The sequence below is a fragment of the Saccostrea echinata genome, unplaced genomic scaffold, assembly GCF_033153115.1.
Source record: "Saccostrea echinata isolate AGI-Se365-2 ecotype Australia unplaced genomic scaffold, CSIRO_AGI_Sech_v1 ptg000054l, whole genome shotgun sequence".
Taxonomy (NCBI): Eukaryota; Metazoa; Mollusca; class Bivalvia; order Ostreida; family Ostreidae; genus Saccostrea; species Saccostrea echinata.
The window spans coordinates 32,903,589-32,929,523 of record NW_026889803.1 but is presented as its reverse complement, the minus strand read 5'-3'; the positions used below and the strand labels follow the sequence as shown (position 1 = coordinate 32,929,523).

Genomic DNA, 25,935 nt, shown 5'->3' with positions numbered 1-25,935 from the left:
ATTCGACAGGTGCCTGTGCTAAAAAGGTGGGGAACTGCAAGCCTTTATTCATATGTAACTTTGAAAATACTGCCTCGTTGTGCTGCTCAAAAATCAATCTCTTCGGGTTCGGCATTTGAATAATTTCAACCATAAGCAAATATGGCGGGGGTTCGAAAAAAGAAATAAAAAATTGTAAAGTAAACAGTAAATGTGCTGTATGTATATCGTTTCCAGTGATCACACTAGCAGATCTCACCACTATGAGATTGCTCAAGCCTTCATGGGTCACACACGACGGTAGGTTTTTTCTTTGCTGTGCATTAAAAATATCGGTCAAGTATCGTGGCTCGATATTTGCATCTGCGTTGCAGGACAGGTGCATGTCAGACAATGCATGACAATAAGAGCATATTTGTTAATCATGAATTATCAGTTAAAACAAGTAATTTGTTCAGGAATTTTCAAAAAAAAAAAAAAATAAAGACAAACACATATTGATTATGGAATACATTGGTTTATGAAAAATGAAAATAACTGTGTTTTTCCTTTATTACATTATTTGAGTAGTTCGTATTTATCACTATTTATACAGTTTTTCACATAACCAAAAAGGATGAATGCTCTTAAATATGAAATTTGAAACAAAATAAACGTTAAAAATAAGCAATTTTCAACATGTTCAATTGCAAAAATTGTCAATATCTAAACTACAACTTTACACAATTACTGTACATTAATTAATATGTTTACGGTGCGACCGTTAGGGCGAGCGCAGATACCTGTATTCAGTTTTAATTTAGATCGGGCTCTTCAAACCGCACGAGACTTTTAGTACGTCTAGACTCTGATGTCACATGACGTCGCTTGTATGTTGCATTACCAAAACAAAGTCTAAACAGTGCTCATTTTAATAAAGAAGGTTTAATCTACTATTTATCTGCTATATATCCATCAAATCAACGTGGGTTTATATTTTTCTTGGAACTTCTTGTTACCGCGAGAACATTGTTTGCAGCGAGATGCAATGCGCAAAGCATTATGGGACCACAGGTAACTGTGGAAAAAAATCATTTGGATCAATGTGCAAAGTCCGAATTTTCTCTTCGCCCAGGCGTTGCTTTAAGAGCTCAGTTTTTTTTAAAAACCATTATTGAAGTATATATTCTCTAGGGTTGCCATGATTAACCGAAATATTGGTTAATCAAAATCTTTCGGTTCGGTACATTTTTCCCGGATTTCGATTCGATTCAGGTTTGATTTTTTCAGACTAACTTCTGCTGTTGTTAGTTGCATTCTGATTGGTTAATCAGAAGAAATGATGGCAAATCATGTAAATGTTAACAAAAACATGAAAATGGCTGTGAAGAAGTCGGCGGGGGACTACTAGATAGAATGTTCTATCGTTAAAATGATAAATGTCCTACGGACCCGGTTGTCCTGAGACACAGATTATTCTAACTAGGGGACTACTACCATTTTCTACAGAAAGATGACAGAAGATTAGTGCATTTAGGCCACACTTATCAGCCACGCAGTTCTGAATTTAGAGGACCTGACACAGTGCTGCTAAATTTCGTATTTCTTTTTAATATTGACATCATTTCGAATGTGAAATTAATTATTGACTGTATTGTTACGACAGCAATGTGTTTCAGCAGTTTGATACCGTATTGGGGAATTAAAAAAATTTAAATCACATCAGATCCAACCGTAATTTCTATTGTGGCAAATAGCTTTTGTAAGCAAATCACCAATACATATGTGCTTTAATGTTTAGCATATGCAATCATGGAAGTTTTGTTTGAAAGATTTGTATGCATGTTTTCTCTTTTAAAACTAATGACCAGTATTTAAATAATTTGATTCTTGGTTCATACTTTGTTTTTTAGAACATTAGGTATTTCCTTTGTTTTCTTGGCTTTACATTCCATATTATCTTAATAAATCTAATAAAAGTGTGTTTCATTATTTATTTTGAATTATCAAACATTACAAATTTTATACAAAAAATTAAAAAGGCTCTATTTCTTATAATCAAATTGAAATTATTCGAAAATCGAGGTTTTTGTTTAAACCGAATCGATTCGAAAATTTTCTGATTCGTGGCAGCCCTAATATTCTCTAACGTTTGCAGACTCCCCATGCATCGGGATCGAAATTCCTAATTTCTCAGATATTTCCGACAAAATCGGAAATACCTGAGTCGTTAAAGTGACGTAAATATGACGTTGCATACAAAGTTGTGTGTACCATGTTGCTATGCACCGCAAAGGATTATTGGGAGTATGGAATATTTTCACATGGGACAATAAAAATTTCTTTGAACAATGTGCAGATTTCAACCTGAATTTCCTCAGTTCGTACACATTGTCTATGGATCTCCCTATGTGAGTGGCGCTAGCTATAAAAGTTTGTATTAATGAAGTGCAAAACTGTTGTCATAAGTACTTCATATGTTCTGTGATGCTTTACAAACTGAGCTACTAGGTATCATCTGTAATTATGTGTACCTGCCCATGTTGTTAATTTAATTTGAAGCACTTGTAAATGCTGATGCCATACAGAGCAGAGAGAGAAATCACATATTTATTCTATATACATGTACATGATATTGTTACACTAGTCTAATTTTAGAAGCATTTTTCAATATTACCTCCTCCACTATATAGGTAATTCCAGCCAAAGGTATTTACATATAGCTAAATTAAGGGATTGTAACCATTAGCTCTTATAATAATTAAAAGAATGATTGTTGGAACATGCATGAATATGAGAAAGCTGATTACATGTATGCAATTCTTGTGTCACAGGTAAACCAATATTTTCCATAGACATTCACCCGGACGGTTCACGATTTGCAACAGGCGGTCAAGGTAAATTAGTGATACAGTTAGCTCAATATGGTAAATGAACTGGGTAGTTGTGAATTGTGCAATAGTGAAACAGTTAGCTCTATAAATGAACTGGGTAGTTGTGAATTATGCATCAGTGAAACAGCTCTATAAATGAACTGGGTAGTTTTGAATTGTGCAATAATGAAACAGTTAGCTCTATAAATGAACTGGGTAGTTGTGAATTATGCATCTGTGAAACAGCTCTATAAATGAACTGGGTAGCTTTGAATTGTGCAATAATGAAACAGTTAGCTCTATAAATGAACTGGGTAGTTTTGAATTGTGCAATAGTGAAACAGCTCTATAAATGAACTGGGTAGTTGTAAATCATGCAATAGTGAAACAGTTTTTTGAATTTTGCAATGCAATTTATTGAACCCTAAAGAAAAGAGAATTTTGATTCATTTAACAATAAAACAGAGGGAAGCTCTATACTTTTGAAAAATGGTAATAATTGGCACTAAGTTAGTACAATTACTTTGACTAAACTATGTAAATAAGTGAGTTTCTTTCATTTTCTTGGATCAAATTTAGACTTGTTGATGTGTATTACTGAAATGACATTGATAGTTTCCATCATTAGACACAGAGTACATTAACTTTGCAGGAGATGATTCGGGAAAGGTCGTCATCTGGAATTTTGAACCTGTCAGAGATGAAAAAGCAGAGAATGATGAAAATGTACCCAGAGTCCTTTGTCAGATGAACAATCATTTGGGTAAAATTTGTTTATTTGGTTAAATCACAGAAGATTTTACAATATCATTTCTTTATTTTTAATGAAATAATGAATCATGAAAGAAAACTAGGCTAATACTTTCGACTTTCAAAATTCTGATAGGGAGTAGGAAATTTGGTTTATAGTATACATGTACATATATTAATTTTGATGTTATCAGTATAATAACAGTATAAATTGCAGTACACATGGTGTAGTAATACATGTATCATTTTTATCTTTAAGTTTTTCCTGGAGAAAATGTGGTTCCTTGGTTTGCAATTTTTTTTCTTTTTATTTGGGATTAAACATTAGAACTGTGCATCATAAAGTTTCTAGAAAAGCAGAAAGGTCATGAATCCAAAATGTAATTGTATGATAGGAGAAATATTATTTACTTGGTACTTCAGATTAACAATTATTTTTACTATCATTACAGCATGTGTGAATTGTGTTAGATGGTCAAACAATGGGAAATCTTTAGCATCTGGAGGAGACGATAAATTAATCATGATCTGGCAGACTTCCAGGTATGCACCCTTAATATTAGAAATATTTGATTTAAAATATCTAACAATTATAGTAGTTGTTTGATTAATATCATTTCGTCAACAGAAATAGTTTTAAAAATTATGAAAAAATTCTCTGTTAAGATTTATAATGCTCATATTGTAAGTTATTTTCAGAACTGTAATATCACATTAGATATCTTAAGTTATCAGATACTAACAATTAACTAACAATTATAGAGATCATTTTATTGTAGAATTTTACTAAAATATAGCACATTGTGAAAACAGATATATGTATTCTTTAATTCCTTCACAATTAATTGAGTAAATTTTTACCCTTCTAACAGAGCTGGAGTTGGTCCTTCATTTGGTTCTGGGACTCCAACTTATGAACAATGGAGGCCTGCAGCAACATTAAGGGGCCACACAGGGGGTAAATTTTAATTAAATGCTTAATATTTAAATGTTAATGTCCTTGATTTTGTTTTGATGCTCTATAAATGTCATTGACCCTATTTTTTATGCTCTATAAATGTTCTTGACTTTGTTTTGATCCTCTATAAAATGTCCTTGACCTTTCTCTGTATCCCTGTAGATGTCCTTGACCTGGCATGGTCCCCCAATGATAGCTGGATGGCATCCTGTAGTGTTGATAACACAATCATTGTGTGGAATGCCGACAACTTTCCAGGTGAGATTTGAACTGAGATAATATGAATCAAACTACAAGTAGTTGAATATAGTGAATTATTGAGTATGAGTACTGCCAATACAATAATAGACTGGATTATTTTTAAATGTATGGAATGCATAAAATATGTTGGTAAAGTAGATATTTATGTGTAGGTTATTATTTGCTAAATAATTATTAATTGCTAAAAAGATTATGAAATACTTATCTAATGTTCTTGTAGCCCAAGTGGCAGTGATCAAAGGACACAATGGTTTAGTGAAAGGAGTCACATGGGATCCAGTGGGAAAATATTTGGCTTCTCAGGTATGGGCTTCATAAACTTGTAGTTTAATATCAGTATTATAATCTTGTAGGAGGGGATATACAGTACAAAACCCCACTCTTTGGTGCCTTTTTTAAGTAGTTGAGGAAATCTGAATTATTTACTAGGTCCATATCAATAGACATATGTAGCTTTTCTTTGATAATCCATTTGTTGATTTTGTAAATTCTCCGTATTTTGTGTATTCCATGACTGTCCAGTCTGATGACAAGAGTCTGAGGGTATGGAGAACAAGGGACTGGAAAGAGGAAGCAAAAATCACCGAGCCATTTACAGAGGTAAGAGGGACTGCCAAAACTACGGAGTCATTTACAGAGGTAAGAGGGACTGCTAAAACTATGGAGTCGTTTACAGAGGTAAGAGAGACTGCCAGAATCATGGAATCATTTACAGAGACGTTACGCGTGATGTTGGTGACGTTTGACGTTATGTTATTATAGCGCTAAGGAAAAATTGACGTAATGCTTCTACAATGTAAAAGTGTTACTAGCTTAACTGGTACCATATCGCTATGTCTTTGTACTTGAAATATGAGTAAAAAAAAACCATAGGCTACTTGTAATTAAACCAATTTAAAAAAGGGTGATTTCGATTTGTATCTGATAAAGTTTGTTAATTACTCAAAGCACTCTCAAAGGCACTTACATGCATTACGTTGAAGCAAAACGAATAACGCGTCAAGAACGTCCACCGGACAAACAGGTTGAACCTCCTAAATGTTGAGTAAAATATTAATTAATAGAGTAAATTTATGAATCTGTCATTCAATATGATCGTTTATATTAGCACATTTTTAACATATAATTATTTTTATAATCGATGAAAAAAAAAATTAGAATTTAACCCCTTGAAAAACGGATTGATCTCATTTTTACACGTCATTTTAGACACTGGACATTTCTGTTGAACTTGTAATCCATAAACTAACTACGAAGCATGCAGTTTAATATCAACATTGATGAAATATTTGAAATATACAAGAAAAGCACATTATTTTGATATAAATTGTTTCTATTTAAACTTTTTGTAAATGAGTAAAATCAATCTATTGACATGCACGTTTTTGATTAATAACGTTACAGATTCTTATTATGTAAATAACTATCGCTTTCTTTTTCTTGCCACCATTGAATACAGAATCGCTAATGAAGTCACAAACTACATGGATTCCTCTTGTTTTGTGAGAAAAATGAAAACTGTAGATTCTTTTTTGAACACTATACACAGGAAAAATGCGTGATCCCTGCTTAAAAAATGTAACGCGTTACACGCTTAAAATTCCTTTTATTTGCGCTGTAAAATTCTATATTTTGCATAAAATTTATCTTAATGTTATTTTCTGACTGGAATCGGGTAGTTCTGTTCAAAACCTATCCATTCATACCAATATCACCCATATTGCGAGTTGTTTTTTTTTAATCACCGATGGGTTTAATAGGTCAGGTACTAAAATTGTAAAATGGCACCAACATTGCGCGTAACGTCAGAGGTAAGAGGGACTGCCAAAATCATGGAGTCATTTACAGAGGTAAGAGGGACTGCCAAAATCATGGAGTCATTTACAGAGGTAAGAGGGACTGCCAAAATCATGGAGTCATTTACAGAGGTAAGAGGGACTGCCAAAATCATGGTGCCATTTACAGAGTAAGAGGGACTGCCAAAATCACCGAGCCATTTACAGAGGTATTAAAGGGAGACCTGATCCTCCTACCAAATAAGCATCAAAATAATGTAGATCATTTCATATCACTATGAATCCAGATAGCATTTGTATTTACTTTAAATGAATAAAATAATACTGAAAACTGTTTCTTCACATAAAGTGCAAGTCACATAGTGTCTTTAAATGTATGGTTATAATGGATAATTTTATTGGTGAATGGAGTAGCAATAGGTTCCTGTCAAAATAACAAATTACCAGCATTATTCACTCAGAAATACTTCATACTACCATATCATGAACATTTTTTAAATAATTTTTTTAGTGTGGAGGAACCACTCATGTGCTTCGCTGTCATTGGTCACCGGATGGTGCTTACATTGTGTCTGCTCATGCCATGAACAACTCAGGGCCTACAGCTCAGATCATAGAAAGGGAAGGTTTCAAAACCTCCCTGGATTTTGTAGGACACAGAAAGGCTATAACTGTAGTGGTGAGCTCTTCTGAAATGCATTGATTAATTTATATTAAAGAAAGGTCTTTGGTATGTTTTTTTAGTTCCGCTAACACACAAGAATTAAAAGTGAAGTTTTTAGATGGCATATTAATATATTTGCTTTTTAATAATGACCAATTTTAATCTTATACCGGGTAAATTTTTTTTTCAGAGATTTAATCCAAACATATTTTCAGAGAAAATGAAGAAGGGATGTGAACAGGTAAATGTTTACATGATTTAATGTGTCATTCAGAACTTTTTAAAAGCAACTACATGTGAATGTACAGTTGTATTCAAACATGAAGTGGTACTGTACATGATCGATTATTTAAGTTTAGAATTGATCATTTATATGCAGGGAAAGTATCGAAGTTTAAATTAAGGAAATATTTAGATTATATGCATGTACATTGTACATATATTGTCGAAAAATATATAGTAGTCATGAATGGTCTTTTTTTAAATTTTAGGCTCAGCAGTATACTTGCTGTGCCATTGGAAGCAAAGATCGTTCTCTTTCTGTTTGGGTAAGAATTATATAAACTTCAACCCTGTTAAATTTTATCATTTTTTTTATTTTTCTTTTAAATTTGAAATATTAAACCTTGAAATTTCAGTTGACTGCTCTGAAAAGGCCTTTGGTGGTGACTCATGACCTTTTTGAAAACACCATCTTAGATATCAGCTGGTTTGTATTTCTTGACCGAAAAAAAGTCTAAATTTACTTTTTCAGTTAGTAATTAAAATTTTACAGATAGAATTACTAATTTCAGGAGTAAATCTGGAATGGAATTAATGGCCTGTTCCAGTGATGGTACTGTGGCCTACATTGAATTCAGCAAGGATGAAATAGGTGATCCAATGGCACAAAATGATGTGGTGAGTTACATTTAAATATTTATTGCCTTTGTCATACTTCCCTCTCCCCCCCCCCCCCTCCCCCCCCATCACCACCACCACCAATCATCCCCAAATACCTCAAAAATTGGTACATATTTTGTAAATATTGTATGTTTTAGCTCACCTGAGTTAAAAGCTCAAGTGAGCTTTTCTGATCACCCTTTGTCCTTCGTCCGCCCGTCTGTCTGTAAACTTTTCACATTTTCAACTTCTTCTCAAAAACCACTGGGCCAATTTTAACCAAACTTTATACAAAGCATCCTTGGATGAAAGAGAGTTTAAATTATTAAAATGGAGGGCCAAGACCCCTTACAAGGGGAGATAATCAAGAAAAGACAAAAATAGGGTGGGGTCATTAAAAAATCTTCTTCTCAAGAACCACTGGGCTAGAAAAGCTAATACTTATGTTGAAGTATCCTTGGGTAGTGTAGATTCTAAATTTTTAAAATCATGACCCCCGGGATTAGGGTGGGGCCACAATAGGGAATCCAATTTTTAGCTCTACTGGTCAGAGACCAGAAGAGCTTATGCGATAGTAAGGTGTCCGTCGTCCGTCCGCCTGTCTGTCTGTCTGTCTGTCCGTCTGTCTGTAAACAATTTTTCAAAACGCTACTCCTCCTACAGTTTTGGTCTGATTTCAATATAACGTGGCACACAAGTAGACTACACTAAGATACATAATTTAGTGCATTGGTTTTTGATTTCGATGAACGATGTTGTCATAGTTACTAAAAATAGAAATTTCTGTGAAATTCCTTTAAAACGCTACCTCTCCTACAGTTTTGGTCTGATTTCAGTATAACTTGGCACACAAGTAGACTACACTAAGATACAATATTTAGTGCATCGGTTTTTGATTTCGATGAACGGTGTTGCCATGGTTACTAAAAATAGAAATTTCTGTGAAATTCCTTTAAAATGTTACTCCTCCTACAGTTTTGGTCTGATTACAGTCTAATTTGGCACACAATAAGAATACACTAAGATACATAATATGTATTTCGGTTTTTGATTTCAGTGAATGATGTTGTCGTGGTTACTAAAAATAGAAATTTCTGTGAAATACTTTCAAAATGCTACTCTTCCTACAGTTTTCGTTTCATTTCAATTTAATTTGGCACAGAAGTAGACTACATTAAGATACATAATTCTATTTATTGTTTCTTGTTGCAAAGTTTCAAATCCAAGTGCTACTTTTCCTTTGTTATACGTACAGACCAGTAGAGCTACAGTCTCATCAGAGACTTCTGGTTTCATCGAAATATATAGAAATTTTTTTTTTACAAAATCTTCTTAAGAACCACTAGGCCAGAAAAGCTGAAACTTTTGTGGAAGCATCCCTAGGTTGTGTAGATTCTAAATTGTTAAAATCATGACTCCTTGGGATAAGGCAGGACCACAATAGGGAATCCAATTTTTCCATTGAAATATATAGAAAAAATCTTCTTCTTAAGAACCATTGTGCCAGAAATGCTGAAACTTGGGATAGTGTAGGTTCTAAATTGTTAAAATCAAGACACCCCCCGGGATGGGGCGGGGCCAAAATAGTGAATCAAAGATTTACATTGAAATATATAGAAAAAATCTTCTTCTCAAGAACCACTGTGCCAGAAATGCTGAAACTTATGTGGAAGCATCCTGGGGTAGTGAAAATTCTAAATTATTCAAATTATGACCCCCGGGGGTAGGGCATGGCCACAATAGGGAATCCAATTTTTACATTGAAATACATAGGAATTTTTTTTTTAAATTTCTTCTTAAGAAACACTAGGCCACAAAAGCTGAAACTTACGTGGAAGCATCTTTGGGTTGTGTAGATTCTAAATTGTTAAAATCATGACCCTCGGGGGTAGGGCGCGGCCACAATAGGGAATCAAAGTTTTACTTTGAAATATATAGAAAAAATCTTTAAAAATCTTCTTCTCAAGAACCACTGGACCAGAAAAGCTGAAAATTATGTGGTAGCATTCTGGGGTAAGGTAGATTTAAAATTTTTCAAATCAATACCCCTGGGGGTAAGGTGGGGCCACAATAGGTATTATTACAGTGGAAAAATCTGGTGAAGAACAGTAGGGCCAAAGTAACTCAGGTGAGCGTTATGACCCATTGGCCTCTTGTTTAAACACTGCATGTTGTAAACATTGTAACCATGTGATGAAAATGCATGTTTTAGTAAACTGTTTAGGTTGGAACTTAAATTTGTACAAACTTGAGGGTGGGTTGGTTTCAATAAAGTTCAGAGATGATATTGACTTGTGCATTTTATCTATATAGATAGCAGTCTGCACAGCAACAAACGTTGTTGTTGTTGTTTTTTATCTTTTAAAAGCTTATTTTATTGGCAACTACTTTTGTTAAGTAAGATACCACTTTGAACTTTATATAAGAATATTAAAATTGGCAATGAAGCATTTATAATACAGATATATATACGTTCAGAATCAAAGATTTTGTATGACAGAAATTTACACTACCTGTTATAGTAAAGCTAACCATTTTATGACTGGAAGCTTTTGTAATGTATCTTTGAGCAATTCAGCTTTTGTCAATAGTGACAAAAATATGTTGAATAGATAGGGAATGAAAACAAGGAACCAATATTATTCAAAATTTTTGGATGTGTGTGAACAAAATGAAATGTATTTTTTTCCTTTTCAGGAACTTTTTCTGGAGAAGATTTACGGGAAGTGTATGACCAAAAACAAATCCTCCACCAGTGGGACCCAGATTATTGAGTCGGCAGCCTTACTGAAGTTACAGCAGCAGAAACGCGAGGAAATGCAGAAAAAGCTGCCCGAGGTGGAGGAGAAGTGTAACCTCAGTAGAATGTCAGACAGCCAGGGGAGTCCCTTCAAGGTGGGGAGATAATTCCTCCATCTCAGAGTAGTGGGATCTTATGCTGCCAGATTTAGATTGGGTTCAGGAGGGGGGTCTTTCAGTCCAAAACTGGATGCTTGGATATGTTTTCTTACACAAAATAAAGACTTCATACTTTTCTACGAAATGTGTTCATCTTATTCATATTTAGAGGTTTAAAGACAATCCTTACTGGCTTTCAATATAAGTGACATAATCTGCAAGAAGGACACTCTTTTCTGAATGCTTTTAAAATTTTCTTCTAGGATTTGTCTCTGTTTTGTGCTTATATGTTGTTTTTCCTATCTTTACCATCAATTTATTTGTATTTTAATTGAATAAATTACATTTAGCCAACTGACAAACAAATTGAAACAAAGACAGCTGATGGCAGAAGACGGATCACTCCAATATTCCTAGCCCCACAGCTGGATGTAAATGTTGGGTAGGTGTAATTCATGCACACATATATGTTAAATTATTCTCCTTATTACTATAAGTTTTGAGGGAAAATACATGTATGTCTTACTTTAATACAGAGAGGCACCACTGCCATTTAAAAGCCAGGGCATTAACTTCACATCTAGAAAGGAAACCAGCAAGATAGTTGTAGAGAAGCAGAATATTGTTACAACTAAAGGAATGATCTCTCCTACATCTCGTTCCAATCTCTCAAATTCCAACTTTTCAAACCAAACCACTTCTCCTGTACTACCTCCACCAGATGGGGAGGGGACCCCCAAATCTCAGCCCCCTTCCCTGGGAGGGGACACCACTCCCAAACCAACCCAGGATACCAGCCCCGGGGCTGAGAAAATGGACACTGCTCAACCCTCAGAAAGTGCTCCTCCAGTAACTCCAAGCAAAGTCATCAACGTCTCTATACAGGTAATGAAGTGATACCATCTACTCGGGAGAATTCCATTCTCACACATAATTGTATCATAAAAGCAATATGAGCTGCAACTTTGATGTTGGAAATTTTTGTCGCAAAATTGTAATTAACTAATTCAATGACAGAAAAAAGAACCTTTATAAACTTCTGTTGTTGATATTTTCAATGGAAGAACTATTTATAAGCTTTGATTGAAGCAAAATTAAATTGTCGTCCTGTACGTTATTGATTTCTGATAGAATCCTATACAATCCATTGTACAGAAATCTTTCTTCTGAAACAATACTTTATCTTAGTCTAATTGAACATAAAGGTTTAAATTACATCAAAACAGCATATTTTAAAGCAAAATATAATTCTCAAAATCAGGATTCTCCACTTTTGAAAATTTAACCATGGAGGAATCTCCTCGAAAGCCAAATGTGATCGAAAGCACCAAGACTTTCTAAGCTTAATTAATCATTGATTGATTTCACAAAACTTGGTCATTGCAACACAAGTTGGATTAACCAAATAAAATAAATAATAATATATGGTATCTAAATATAACTTTTATAGATCAAGAAGAAATCCAGACATATTGATGAATATAAATTTATGTTCCTTTTCAGCCAATGACTGCACTGTCAAAGCCAAAAATTAAACACAGCTCATCAGAAAAGAAATCCTCAGAGAAGTCTGATGTCAAGGACAAAACTCCAAGTGTCAAGGACAAGATAAAAACTCCCTCTGAGAAGTAAGTGTCTTGGTATTACTTTATCTGAATTTGTTTTATAAGCTGCATTTTTCCTTTGATAAAATGAACAACCCTAGCATTGTCTTGATATACATCTAAAGAACCACATTTCTACAAACCCATTTGATTAAACGATTCAATGAATCTGAGTTATGCAGAATATTGAGGAAAAATAGAATGATGTGATAGATTTTTAAAGATCAGAAAATGTCATTATTTGCAGTGAATTTTTCCTAGAGACAATTTGGTAGAAGCATATGTTGAATTAAGTTTTATGAGTCTTTGCGTGAAATTAGTGTAGCATTGGTGCTAATAAAACCCCGTGCTATATACTTAATGCATTATGGTCACAGTATACAATAGATTCAGTACATGAGTTTCTGTTAAGTTCTTCAAAAGTATTCCTGGTTTTGGTGCTGGACATTTGCATTACATGTTAAATACAGTCAAACCTCGTTATCTCAAATTCAATGGGACTGAGAAAAAACTGTGATATGCAAGAGTTCAAAATAATGAGAGTAAAATAAATGAAGGAAAAGTGGAATAGGACTTCCAAGTGACTTTGACATATCCATGGTATTCGAGATATGGATGATTGAGATACCGAAGTTCAAGTGTATGATGATACACCAGTCCAAAGTATCTCATTAGTTTACGTAAGTATTTTGGGCTTGTACTGAATAGACTGGGTGACTTCTCATCTCTGATGGGCCTTATGTCCTGTATGAAAGCATTATAAACATCAACTTTTTCATCTGTTTTCAGAAGTGACAAGGTAAAAGACCACAAATCGTCAACTGGAGTTAAACGGAAACATGACGGTGAAAAGAAGGAGGAGAGACGAGGGCGTCCTCGTAAAGTTGACAAGGAGCGATCCCTCTTGGCTACTCCTGTTTCTAATGTAAGTGGAACAGAATATGAAACTTTATGTTCAGTAAATTCTCATATATATGTTCAGGTTTGTTCATTCATTCATATGTACAGTGTATGTGACTTTATTTTTGAGAATTAAAGTATAAAGGAAGGTGCAAATAATGTTTATGAGCTAAAATTCTCCAGATTTTCTATATGTAAATAAATAGCAATAATAAGAAAAACTAGAAACTCATTGCGAGCAATGAGAGGTCTTCCGTCCGATTCTGAAAATAAAAACGAAAATTCAAGCTGAAAAAGTGATAAAAGAAATTCAGACACTCTGGAAATTTTACCCTGGTCATCAATGTGAAAATCCAACGTGCTAACAATGAACCATTCACTTTTTTACATCACTTTCTGGAAGTAACAGCGATACAAGATTTTCTCACAATTCAAATGAACTGATGACTGACTATCAGTCCTGAAAGTTTTAATGTTCAGTTGTTCACTGTTGCCGAGCAATATTGTGAGTACAAATTCTGATTTTGAGGACAGGTAAACACGCGACCGGAAGTGAATTTTATAAAAATCTCTGACTTTTCTCTAGACATTTGCAGTATCTACAACATACATAAAATCATTTCAGGTACTTTATCGATAAGCAATATTTATGAGAAAGTTACATGTAAATATCAAAATAACGTAGTTTATCTCCTAAAACCGGAAGTTGACGTTTTTGTTTCCCATGGAATCTAACATATTTCATAATAGCGAAAGAGATGCAATAAAAGTCATGCAAGTTTTATTTTAAAAAAGACAAGTTAAAATTTTGATTTCTTTGATGACTTTCTGTGACAAGCGGAAGTGACGACTGACGCGTTTAATCCAAATGGTTTCGCCTACTCTTCAAGGTCTATTACTCATAAAAGTTTGGTGTTTTAATATTTTACCTGTTTTTGAGATCTTGCTTAGATAACTTCTCATTTTGAGGATAGGAGAACACGCGACCGGAAGTGAATTTTTGAAAGATATTTAAGGTTACCCTAGGCATTTGCAGTTTGAATAACATATTTTAAATTCATTTCAAATACTTTAACTATAAAGAGTATTGATGGGAAAGTAAAATACTCAAATGATATAGTTTTTCTCTTATAATCGGAAGTTGTCGTTATTGTTTCCGGTGGGACCAACATCTTTCCAATCTGCAAAAAAGATGCAATAAAGTGATGCAATTCTTAATTTAAAAAAAAGTTGAAATATTCGATTTCTTTGATCACTTCCTGTGACGACCGGAAGTGACGGCTGACGCTCTGGACCCAAATAGTTTTGCCTACATCTTAAGGTCTGTTGCTCATATAAGTTTGGTTTCTTAATCTCTTACCGTTTCCGAGATCTTGCTCAGAAAACTTCTCATTATGAGGACAGAAAAACATGCGAACGGAAGTGAATTTTACAAAGATATTTGACGTTACTCTAGACATTTGCAGTCTGAATAACATATTTAAAATTCATTTCAAATATTTAATCTTCAAAAGATATTAATGGGAAAGAAAAATACTTCAGTTATGTAGTTTTTTTCTTATAACCGGAATTTGACGTTTTTATTTCCGGTGGGACTAACATATTTTGAAACTACAAAAGAGATGCAATAATGTGATGAAAGTATTGATTAAAAGAACAAAAGTTGAAATTTAACGATTTCTTTGATCACTTCCGTAAGCGACCGGAAGTGCCGACGACGAACGAAAAGTAGCGACCCGGCTAGTATCTATCACAAACTATAATCCCTGAAAGCTTGACATTGATATCACTTGTCGTTCTTGAGGTTCATTTTTCTGAGGATACAATACGTCACGAGTAAATCTTCGCGCCTTTTCTTTGAAATGTATGTTCTATTGAATGGTCTCCATTCTCATATATATTATTGTATGTACCGTACAAATTACTCATTTTATTGATTTTGGAGGTCAGAGTATTTATGTTTTCAAAGACAGATTATCCATTTCATAATCTGAAAGATCCAACAATCCCTTCATATTTCATTGATCCTTATGGTAGTTTCGTTCAACAAGACGCTCGGATGTCTCCGTAAACTCCAACCTGCCAATCGGCAATCCTCGACTGACTCCGCTACGCTCCATACAAACCTCGGAAGTGATTGGTGGAGAAATCATATCGATTACATTTCTCCGCCGGAAACTGCCTTGTAACTCGTTTCATATTTTACTCTGCATAAAGTTCTTCAAACATTTTTTTTTTCTGTTGTCTAATTTTTCCTTGGATATTGGTTTTGATTACAGCATCATGTAAGTAGTCTTTGAAAGCAAAACATAGTGTTGGGCATGCTTCAAAGTAACTCAGATTTCAAAGGTATAACATTTGGAGGAATTTCAAATAAGATCACATGACTGTATCAGCAACATGGTAGGACACCATTGACGTCAGAGGTTAGCGTGCGATGAACGAGCCCTCCGAAGAGCTCCGAGTGCCGACTTGCTCGTCGGAGTTTACGAAGACAGCCGCCATTTTGGACCCGCTTCAAATTTTAAGATGCGAATATCTAGAGTTTGTATTTATCAATTTTTGAACAAATTATATATTAAGCCTTTCTGGAAATGTCTCTATTAACCCTACTAATATCAAAGACAAATATTGAAGAACAAAAAAATTTAAAAATTCGACTTTTTAAATTCGCATCCAGTAACAACCGGAAGTACCGACGACGAACGAAAAGCCAGGCCCCGGCTAGAATTTATCATGATCTATAGTCCCTGAAAGTTTCACATTTATATCTTTAGCCGTTCTTGAGATTATCCCTGGACAAAATTTCATTTTAAAATCAGGAAATGGTCCATAACTTGGCAGCGGATGTGATTAATGAAATTTACTCTAGGATAAAATAAATTCAGCCTACGACACGTTTTCCCTGCAAATTTCATACCAATCCACCCAATAGTCTCCGAGAAATCGCGTGCACAAAATTAGAAAGTCAAAAAAATAATAAGAAGAATAATAAGAAACAGTAGAATCACTATAAGGTCTTCCGTGAAGACGGAAGACCTTAATGACTTCATAGATAGCCCAGCTACAGTATACATTGATTATTTCACATACATGTACATGTATTTTGTATGTAACAGTTCGCACCACCAGTCCTGGATAGTCAAGGAGCTCATTACCTAGCAGCTGTCCCCGAGCTTGAGCTACCAGTGGCCTCTATTCAGAAAACCTTTACCAAAACTGTGAGTCAAGCATAAATACTGTTAGGGCTCATTTAGTTTCAGATATAGTGCCTCTTTCTTGTAGTGGCAGTTAGGGCTGACACCGATTAAAACTATGTATGTTTATAATCACTTACTGCATTAAATTTGCAGCAAGACTAAGTTTCTGCAATGGATGCTTGAGACATAATAATTTGTAAATTCAAACAATTATGGTTAAGGTGTCTGTATTGCAGTTTCTTATACATATATTTATTGCAGCTGAATTGCCTGAAATTTCTTGAATTTGATTGTACTTAAGTTCCTTAAGTGATAAATTATAATTATTGCATCATTTGATGTACATACACGTATATTGTTACTGAAATTCTCATCAGTGACAGCCCTAGTTGTGGTCTATTACATGTATTTATTTTACATATAGTTACTCAAACATGTGCATGTGGAGTAGTATTTACACCATCTAAACTAAACAGTAATTTTAAGAAAACAAGTTTGTATAAGCACGTTTTATGACTTTTAAAGGTTGGAGGAAGGGATAGCTCTCTTTCAGTGGAGGTAGAAAACACCATCAGTATTGGAGTGCACACCCTGCACAAGATGAGGTGTGTTCAGGAAGGACTGACTCTCTGGGAACAAGTACTGAACTCACCTATCTTATCAGTGACTGGATCAAAGTAAGTTTTTTTATCTATATGTGAGTAAGGTGATCCTCTGAAATCGAGAGAGTAATATAAATTTACTGCTGTGAAGTTGTCATCTTATGGTATGGTCCAAAGTCCAAGATTTTGGAGCAGGTCTATTCCAAAGAAATGTGAGGAATACCTGGATCAAACCTGCAGGATGATGATTCTGTAGATACTTTATTAAACCCAAACCCAGGTCATACAAGTATAACTTTGGTAGCAATTAAATTTGTTCTTTATAATTTAATTTTCTATTACTAAGTTTAAAAATAAAAAAAATCTTCCTACAAATATGCCTTCAGATTGTACAAAATTTAAATGAATTGTAAAGTGGATTGTTACGTTTTTGACGCGAGTCATATTGTGACATAGGCAGTACTGGATATACGATATAAACTAATTTTTCTATCCAATCAAATGGCTCATTACGACCAGAATTAAATTATTGTGAATTGTTGTTAACTTTCATGTTTACTTAATCAAAATGGAAGGTGACATTTTTTTCTCACTAATATCTTTCATGGGTAAAATATAGAAATGAACAGAATATAATTAAAATTAAGAAAGTTGAAAAGATTAGTATGAAATGTTTACAACTTTCTGATTTTTCAGAACTGTTGTTTGTGCATCCTGCGAGGACGGGTCCCTACACATGTACTCCAGTACAGGATCTCGGATCCTCCCCAGCATTGTCCTAGATTCCAAAGTCTCTAAACTCCATATCAAGGGCTTCTTTGTTATGGTCATCACACAGAAAGCATTCCTGTACATTTGGTACGTGAAGAATTAGATTTTTTTTTTTGAGTGAATTCAATGTATGTGCTACAAGTACATGTATTGTCTGTTCTGGTTTGTTTGTTATTGGATTAAAGCTTGATTAAAAGGTTTATGCTTCACTTGAGTAGGTGGTAAAAACTCATATGTACTGTGTGTATAAATTTGTAAAATTACATCAAAGAATTTGTGATCCTAAAATGTAGGCTTTGAAACTTCAATTACAAGATAACAATAACCTGACCTTTATTTTGATTGCTTTTGATTTAGGAATGTTCAGCAGCAGTCTGTGGTAATCAGGAAAGAGTCATTAAAAACAATCATATCAGGTATAGTGTAGTTCTAACTGCATACCAAAATAATATTTCTTAAACGTAATTATACTTTTTTTTAATTTTAAAAATTTTTGCAGAAAAATTTATGCTTAAGACTTTTTAGCTCACCTGAGCCAAAGGCTCAAGTGAGCTTTTCTGATCAAAATTTGTCCGTTGTCTGTCGTCGTTGTTGTCGTTGTCGGCGTTGGTGTTGGCGTTGGCGTTGGCGTTGTTGTAAACTTTTCACATTTTCATCTTCTTCTCAAGAACCACTGGGCCAAATTCAACCAAACTTGCCACAAAGTATCCTTGGGTGAAGGGGATTCAAGTTTGTTCAAATGAAGGGCCACACCCTCTTTCAAGGGGAGATAATTAGGAATTAGTGAAAAAATAATGGCATCATTTAAAAATCTTCTTCTCGAGAACCACTGGGCCAGGAAAGATGAAACTTATGTGGAAACATCCTCAGGTAGTGTAGATTCAAGTTTGTTCAAATCATGACCCCCGGGGGTAGGGTGGGGCCACAATGGGGGATCAAAGTTTTACATAGAAATATATAGGAAAATATCTTTAAAAATCTTCTTCTCAGGAACAGCAAAGCCATGATTGGTCATATTTATATGGAAGCATTCTCAGGTAGTGTAGATTTAAGTTTGTTCAAATCATGACCCCCAGGGGAAGGGTGGGGCCACAATGGGGGATCAAAGTTTTACATAGAAATATATAGGAAAATATCTTTAAAAATCTTCTTCTTAAGAACAGCAAAGCCATGATGGGTCATTTTTATATGGAAGCATCCTCAGGTAGTGTAGATTCAAGTTTGTTCAAATCATGACCCCCGGGGGTAGGGTGAGGCCACAATGGGGGATCAAAGTTTTACATAGAAATATATAGGAAAAACTTTTAAAATTCTTCTTCTTAAGAACAGCAAAGCCATGATGGGTCATTTTTATATGGAAGCATCCTCAGGTAGTGTAGATTCAAGTTTGTTCAAATCATGACCCCTGGGGGTAGGGTGGGGCCACAATGGGGGGGGGGTCAAAGTTTTTCATAAGAGTATATAGAAAAAAACTTTAAAAATCTTCTTTTCAAGATAAGCAAAGACATGATTGGTCATATTTATATGGAAGCATCCTCAGGTAGTGTAGATTGAAGTTTGTTCAAATCATGACCCCCGAGGGTAGGGTGGGGCCACAATGGGTGATCAAAGTTTACAGAGGAATATATAGGAAAAAATCTTTCTCTCAAGAACAGAAAAGCCATGATTAGTCAAATTGATATGGAAGCATCATTGGGTAGTATAAAATGAAACGTGTTCAAATGAGGGTCCCAGGGGGTAGGGTGGGGCCACAATGGGGGATTGAATTTTTACAAATGAATATATGGGAAAAAATCTGCTCAAGAACAGCAAAGTTATTTGTTATATTGATATGAAAGCATTGTCAGGTAGTTTAAAATCCCCCATCCCCCCCCCCCCCCCTCTCCCCCGTTAACTTTTCAATACTGAACTGATTTTTGCTTTTTTTCCTAGCCAGTGTGCTCAGGTGAGCGATGTGGCCCATGGGCCTCTTGTTTTTACATCCCAGGGAGTGATGACCTTCAGAAGTCAATGTTAACAGAGGAGGGGATGCCAATTATAACAGTTCACAACAAAAAGTCCTACACCTTCTCAAAAGATATGGGCACATGGTAATTATGAGATTATTTCTTGTAATGTCAAATTATTTGTCACCCTCAAGACATAGTGTACACCTAGGAATGATTTTTGTACATCATTCAGGTGCTGTACTATACAGATGGGTCTCTAATATCCGACCAGTCCAGTTCCTGCATACATTATGCCATTGATGCATTTCATTCTTAAAATTTTATCCTTTGCAAATTATAATTTTATCTTCTGTGTTTTATTTATTTGTTATTCTTGAAATTCTGTCCATTGCAAATTATAATTTTGTCTTCTGTTTTTAGGTCACCTGAGTCACTCAGGTGACCTATTGCTATCTGTTTTCATCTGTTGTCGTGTGTAAACTTTTCACATTTTCAACTTCTTCTCAAGAACCACTGGGCCAATTTCCACCAAACTTGCCAAAAAGTATCCTTGGGTAAAGATGATTCAAGTCTGTTCAAATGAAGGGACAATGCCTTCTTTCAAGGGGAGATAATTAAGAATTAGTGAAAAATTAATGGTATCCTTTAAAAATCTTCCTCTCAAGAACCAATGGACCAGGTAAGATGAAACTTATTTGGAAACATCCTCAGGTAGTGTAGACTCAAATTTGTTTAAATCATAACCCTCAGGGGTAGGGTGGAGCCACAATGGAGGATCAAAATTTTACAAAGAAATACATTGAAAAAATCTTCAAAAATCTTCTCCACCAGAACCACTGGGCCAATAAAGATGGAATTTATGTGGAAGCATCCTCAGGAATAGTGTAGATTCAAGTTTGTTCAAATCATGACCCCCGGGGGTAGGGTGGGGCCACAAAGGACAAACAGTTTTACACAGAAGTATATAGGAAAAAATCTTTAAAAATCTTCTTCTCAAGAACAGCAAAGCCATGGTGAGTCATATTTATATGGAAGCATTCTCAGGTAGTGTAGATTCAAATTTGTTCAAATCATGACCCCCGGGTGTAGGGTTGGGCTACAGTGGAGGATCAAAGTTTACATAGAAATATATAGGAAAAAATCTTTAAAAATCTTCTTCTCAGGAACAGCTATGCCCTGATTGATCATATTTATTGGAAGCAACCTCAGGTAGTGTAGATTCAAGTTAGATCAAATCATGACCCCCGGGGGTAGGGTGGGGCCACAATGGATGATCAAAGTTTTACATGGGAATACATTGGAAAAATCTTCTTCACCAGAACCACTGGGCCAAGAAAGATGAAATATGGAAACATGTTCAGGTAGTGTAGATTCAAGTTTGTTAAAATCATGATCCCCAGGGGTAGGGTGGGTCACAATGAACAATGAAAGTTTTACATTGGAATATATAGGGAAAATCTTGAAAAAATTCTTTTCTCAAGAACAGCAAAGCCATGATTGGTTATATTTACATGGAAACATCCTCAGGTAGTATAGATTCAAGTTTGTTCAAATCATGACTCTGGGGATAGGGTGGGGCCACAATGGACGATCAAAGATTTACAGAAGCTTCTTCTGTCAGTTTATTATATATTCCATGGATCTTCTATGGATTGTTGTTTTATACTCCCTTGGGCCTCTTGTTTATTTATTTGTTTATTATGAGTTTTTTTTTTTTTGGTTTCCAAAAAAAATGATAAAAATAATTATTGCTTTCTTTTTTGGGCAGTATTTTTAGTATGATACAGAAAGTCTTGTCTGTTTAGAATTTGTTTGATAGTTGTATGTTGTACTTTTATGATAGGATGCTCCTCCATAACAAAGCAGACTCTCTCCAGCAGTGTTCAGACCACCACAGCTGTGCACCACCTAGAGACTCCACCAAAATTCAGGGACCACTGGCCTCATTACAGACTTCTCATGAAAGGTAAACCTATCCAAGTCTAAGATTTCCCTTGCACAAGCCCTAACTTGAAAACTTTATTTTTTTTCTGATGAATGATGCCGATGTAGAATTTAAATCCATGTTCAAGGATTTATATTTCAACTGCCTGGAACCAATTTATAATTTCCTTTTTATTCTGTTTAATTGTATGATAAATTGTGTATTTCAGACTGGGTATGCAGGCCAGTCGTATCTTCAGCGCTGGACAATCACTGCAGCAGAGCTCCACCCTCAGTCATATTGAATCTCAGCTGGCAGCATGTCTTCTGCTTAAGTCAGCTCCTGAGTACAAGTTCTGGCTGCAGACTTACACAAGATACCTCTCTCAGGAAGGTTTGCACCGCATTAATAATTCAACATTGATTCATAAATCATTACGTTTTATAAATAGACTCAGATCATACAGTATTAATATCCATTTGATTTAGTTTCCAGAAAATGTGGAACTTCAGCAAGATTTTCTTGGATAATAGTTTGTAAAGAGATATGATTTTTGGCCTCTGTATAGGGATGTGATTTGTGTCCTGTTCTCCCTGTAGTGATGATTTCCCTTACTTGTATATGTACCTGTAGTTATTAGTACAGTGTACTTTATATAAACTACTCATTTACAGAGTGTGTGTACACATGTCAATTCATTTAGTAGATGCACTATTTTATTTACAAAGATAACCAGGAGCCAATAACCTGTTTAGATGTTCTCCTATGTTTGTTAAGAGTGTCTTACTCTGTTAATGCTGTTTTCTGTACTTAGGACTCGAGTCAGAATCCAGGCACATCTTTGAGTCCAAACTTCGAGATGTCTGTGACGACCTTTTAGGACCAGTGTATAAGACGAAGGGAAAATCTTCCTGGGATCCCCTCATTTTGGTAAATACAGACTTCTATTAATGAAATCAAAGATGGGGTCACATAGCTTTTTGTTTCTGATGTTAACCTTTGTCAGCTGTTATTCTGTTTTAAGTAGAAGTTTAATTACTCAATGTTTCATTCTGTTTAATGTCATGCTTTAAGATCAGAGGTTGAATTTGCAGGTGCTTGGGTGGGGACAATTTGTTTCATAAGCTCAGTTTAGGTACTGAAAGTACCATCTTGAAGAAAAAAATGTAACAGTACAGAGACATACATGTACACATTGAAAGTACATGTACACATTGAAAAATAATTCTACATGTATTTATAGAATCTCTTATTTTGGATCTCTTGAAAATTTGTGTCTTGTACATTCAACAGCATACAAACAAAAGAATATAAGAAAGGTAATTAACATCCAAATGAAAGAAACTTCTATCCATTTTGTTCATTAGGGAATGGATAAAAGAAGTCTACTTCAGGAGATGTTACCAAGCATTGGTTCTAATCTAAAACTCCAAAGACTTTTTACCGAATACCATGACCAACTGGAGTCTATTGAGGACAGATGAACTAAAATAAACCCTGTATCACTGTTGAATTCTGGGATATCAGGTGTTGAAAAATGGCAGACTTCTTATACCAAATGTCACAAATTCAAATCATGCAATAGATACAGTGTACCTGCTGATGTATATTACTTAAAGCTATAAAAAAAATCCTATAAAAGATGTCAGAAATGAAGGAAAAAGGAGAGCGAGTTGTTTTCTGCTAAAAAAAAAAAGTACAGTTTTCATATTTTTAGGTCACCTGAGTCACTCAGGTGACCTATTGCTATCCGTTTTTGTCCGTCGTCGTGCGTCGTCCGACGTGCGTCGTGCGTTAACATTTAAACATTTTCAGCTTTTTCTCTGAAACCGCTCAACCAATTTCAGCCAATTTTGGCATATAGCATCTATGGGTGAAGGGGGACAAAAATTGTGAATTTCATGGTCCCTGCCCCCCTGGGGCCTGAGGGGTGGGGCTAAAACCACCAAAATTAATGCAATCTTTAAAAATCTTCTTCTTTACTCCTGGACATCAAGCAGTCAAACTGTTGACATGATTGTAATAAGCATTGAGCCCTCTACCAAAATTGTGAAATTCATGGCCCCAGGGTCAAGGGTTCTGGTGAAAAGGGGGGGGGGGGGGGCTCTATTGATTATATAGTGAAAAAGCAAAATTTCTCTGAAAATATTCTTTTCTGCTTCTGGTTAAAAAGCAAAGAAGCTAAGTGTATAGTTATGATGAGCATGATTACTTCTTCCAGAGTAGTGAATTGCATGACCCCTGGGTCAGATGTGCTGGTGTAAGGGTGGGGCTCTTGATAATGTAGTGAAAATGCATTAATTCTGTTAAATAATCCTGTCTGCTCCTTAGTGTTAATCAGATAAACAAAGTGATTACTTACATGTATGATGAATAAACTTCTGGTCCCAGGGTGAGAGACTCTGGTGTTTCTCGGTGGGGATGGGAGGTGGGGGGGGGGCTGGGGGGTTCTATTGATAATGTAGTGAATCTGTAGTAAAAACTGCATTATTTCTTTGAAAATCTTTTCTGCACCTCGGCATATCAGAGGCAAAAAGAGTAAAAGTTTTGATAAATATTTTTGAACATCTGGGCCATTTTGTCAAGTGTTCTGGTCCTGGCCAGGGCTCTATTAATTTGTATTCTACTGAGGGGAGTTATTCCCCTTTGCCATTTACTTTTGATAATTAGTCACTGTAAATAATGTACTTGAAAGGTTAATAGAATAAGAGAATTTTGCAAGATTTTTTATTGTATAATACAAAAAGTACTTTCATAGTTTTAATGATCAGGTAGACTTGTAAGTAATAGATAAATAAAAATGAGACAAAAATAACTTGTCTTATTCAATGTTCATCAAAGACCAAGAGAGTCCAATGTAAGAGATTCCAACAAGGAATTAAAATAGTACAGAAGCATTGATAGTTTGTTAATATACTGTATGGTGATAGTGATAAATGGGGAACAGATTAGAACCTAATTTATGAACTGTTAATGAACACTAGATTAATTATTTTGTTGAACCTGATCACCCTATTTTTCTTGCTTTTGGGCAACAAAGCTTCACTTTTCAGTTCATTTTATACTCTATGGATTCTCTAAATTGTTGTATTATACTCAGGTGACCGTTAAGGCCCTTGGGCCTCTTGTTTTTTATTGTATCTGTTACAGTAATGATATATCTGATTTCTGCCCTTATCACCTTTGTAAAGAGAATTGTGCCAATAATATCAGTGCTCAGATTTCTTTTGACTGTACTTGTCATGTAGTCTCATATAAAACGTCATATTCATGGTAGAATTTTAATATTTTTACAACCAATTGTTATGTATGATTTGTCACGATGTCAGGATAAGTTAATTATTAATGCAGCTAATAGGCAGCTTGGGTTAATGAGGTATATGTTTTATAACTCTCTTATTGATGAGCTTTCATGAAAAAGCACCCTCGAATATTCCATACTACAAACATACAAAACGTAGAATGTTGTATTTGTGTACACATTTTTTTTTAAACCAAACCATTTCTAGTGCTTTTTATTTGAAAATAATCAATGAATTAATTGGGTGGGTTTTTTTTTTTAAGATTAGTAATTACTGAAAATAAGTTTCACATATTGAAACAGATTTTTTTCTGTTAAACTGATATTGGCATAATGACTGTTAAACTGATATTAGAATAATCACTTTTAAACTGATATTGAAATGATCATGTCTAAACTGATGTTGGAAAACCTAATTTTTCTATGTTGTACTATGTAAGAAGATGACAAAAAAAAGGAATAATTTCTGTGTGAATGAAAATTATTTATTTTGTAATCTAAACCACTTAGGTAGAGGGAGATTTCCATCTACAAATCCTTTGTTAATGATAAAAAATTTTACGCACAGACTTATGTTTTATGTGTGAATGTGAGACATGAGCATATTAGGTATTTTTGCAAATGAAAACTAAATTAAGCTAGAT

General features: G+C 34.6%; 1 protein-coding gene across 1 annotated transcript; it reads left to right on the top strand.

The window, feature by feature from the left end:
• Positions 1-140: 140 nt before the first annotated feature.
• Positions 141-25,623, top strand: LOC133205492 (protein HIRA-like). Its single transcript, XM_061341322.1, has 28 exons — positions 141-279; positions 2,793-2,855; positions 3,484-3,594; positions 4,034-4,124; positions 4,454-4,539; positions 4,702-4,797; positions 5,021-5,103; positions 5,323-5,400; positions 7,108-7,275; positions 7,451-7,501; positions 7,752-7,808; positions 7,899-7,969; positions 8,055-8,160; positions 10,840-11,037; positions 11,391-11,482; positions 11,577-11,925; positions 12,544-12,668; positions 13,434-13,569; positions 16,664-16,765; positions 17,270-17,421; positions 18,043-18,204; positions 18,475-18,533; positions 20,105-20,207; positions 21,910-22,032; positions 22,220-22,383; positions 22,805-22,920; positions 23,358-23,686; positions 25,103-25,623. Exons 1-27 carry the CDS (start codon positions 243-245, stop codon positions 23,472-23,474), a joined length of 3,096 nt encoding a protein of 1,031 aa, XP_061197306.1. The 5' UTR covers positions 141-242; the 3' UTR covers positions 23,475-23,686; positions 25,103-25,623.
• The last annotated feature ends 312 nt before the right edge of the window (positions 25,624-25,935 follow it).

Excerpts from the sequence above, each read along its gene's own strand:
- LOC133205492 (XM_061341322.1), top strand. The coding sequence starts at position 243 with ATGAGATTGCTCAAGCCTTCATGGGTCACACACGACG. Across the intron at positions 280-2,792 it reads TTCATGGGTCACACACGACG|GTAAACCAATATTTTCCATA; the intron begins GTAGGTTTTTTC and ends CTTGTGTCACAG. Across the intron at positions 4,798-5,020 it reads GAATGCCGACAACTTTCCAG|CCCAAGTGGCAGTGATCAAA; the intron begins GTGAGATTTGAA and ends ATGTTCTTGTAG.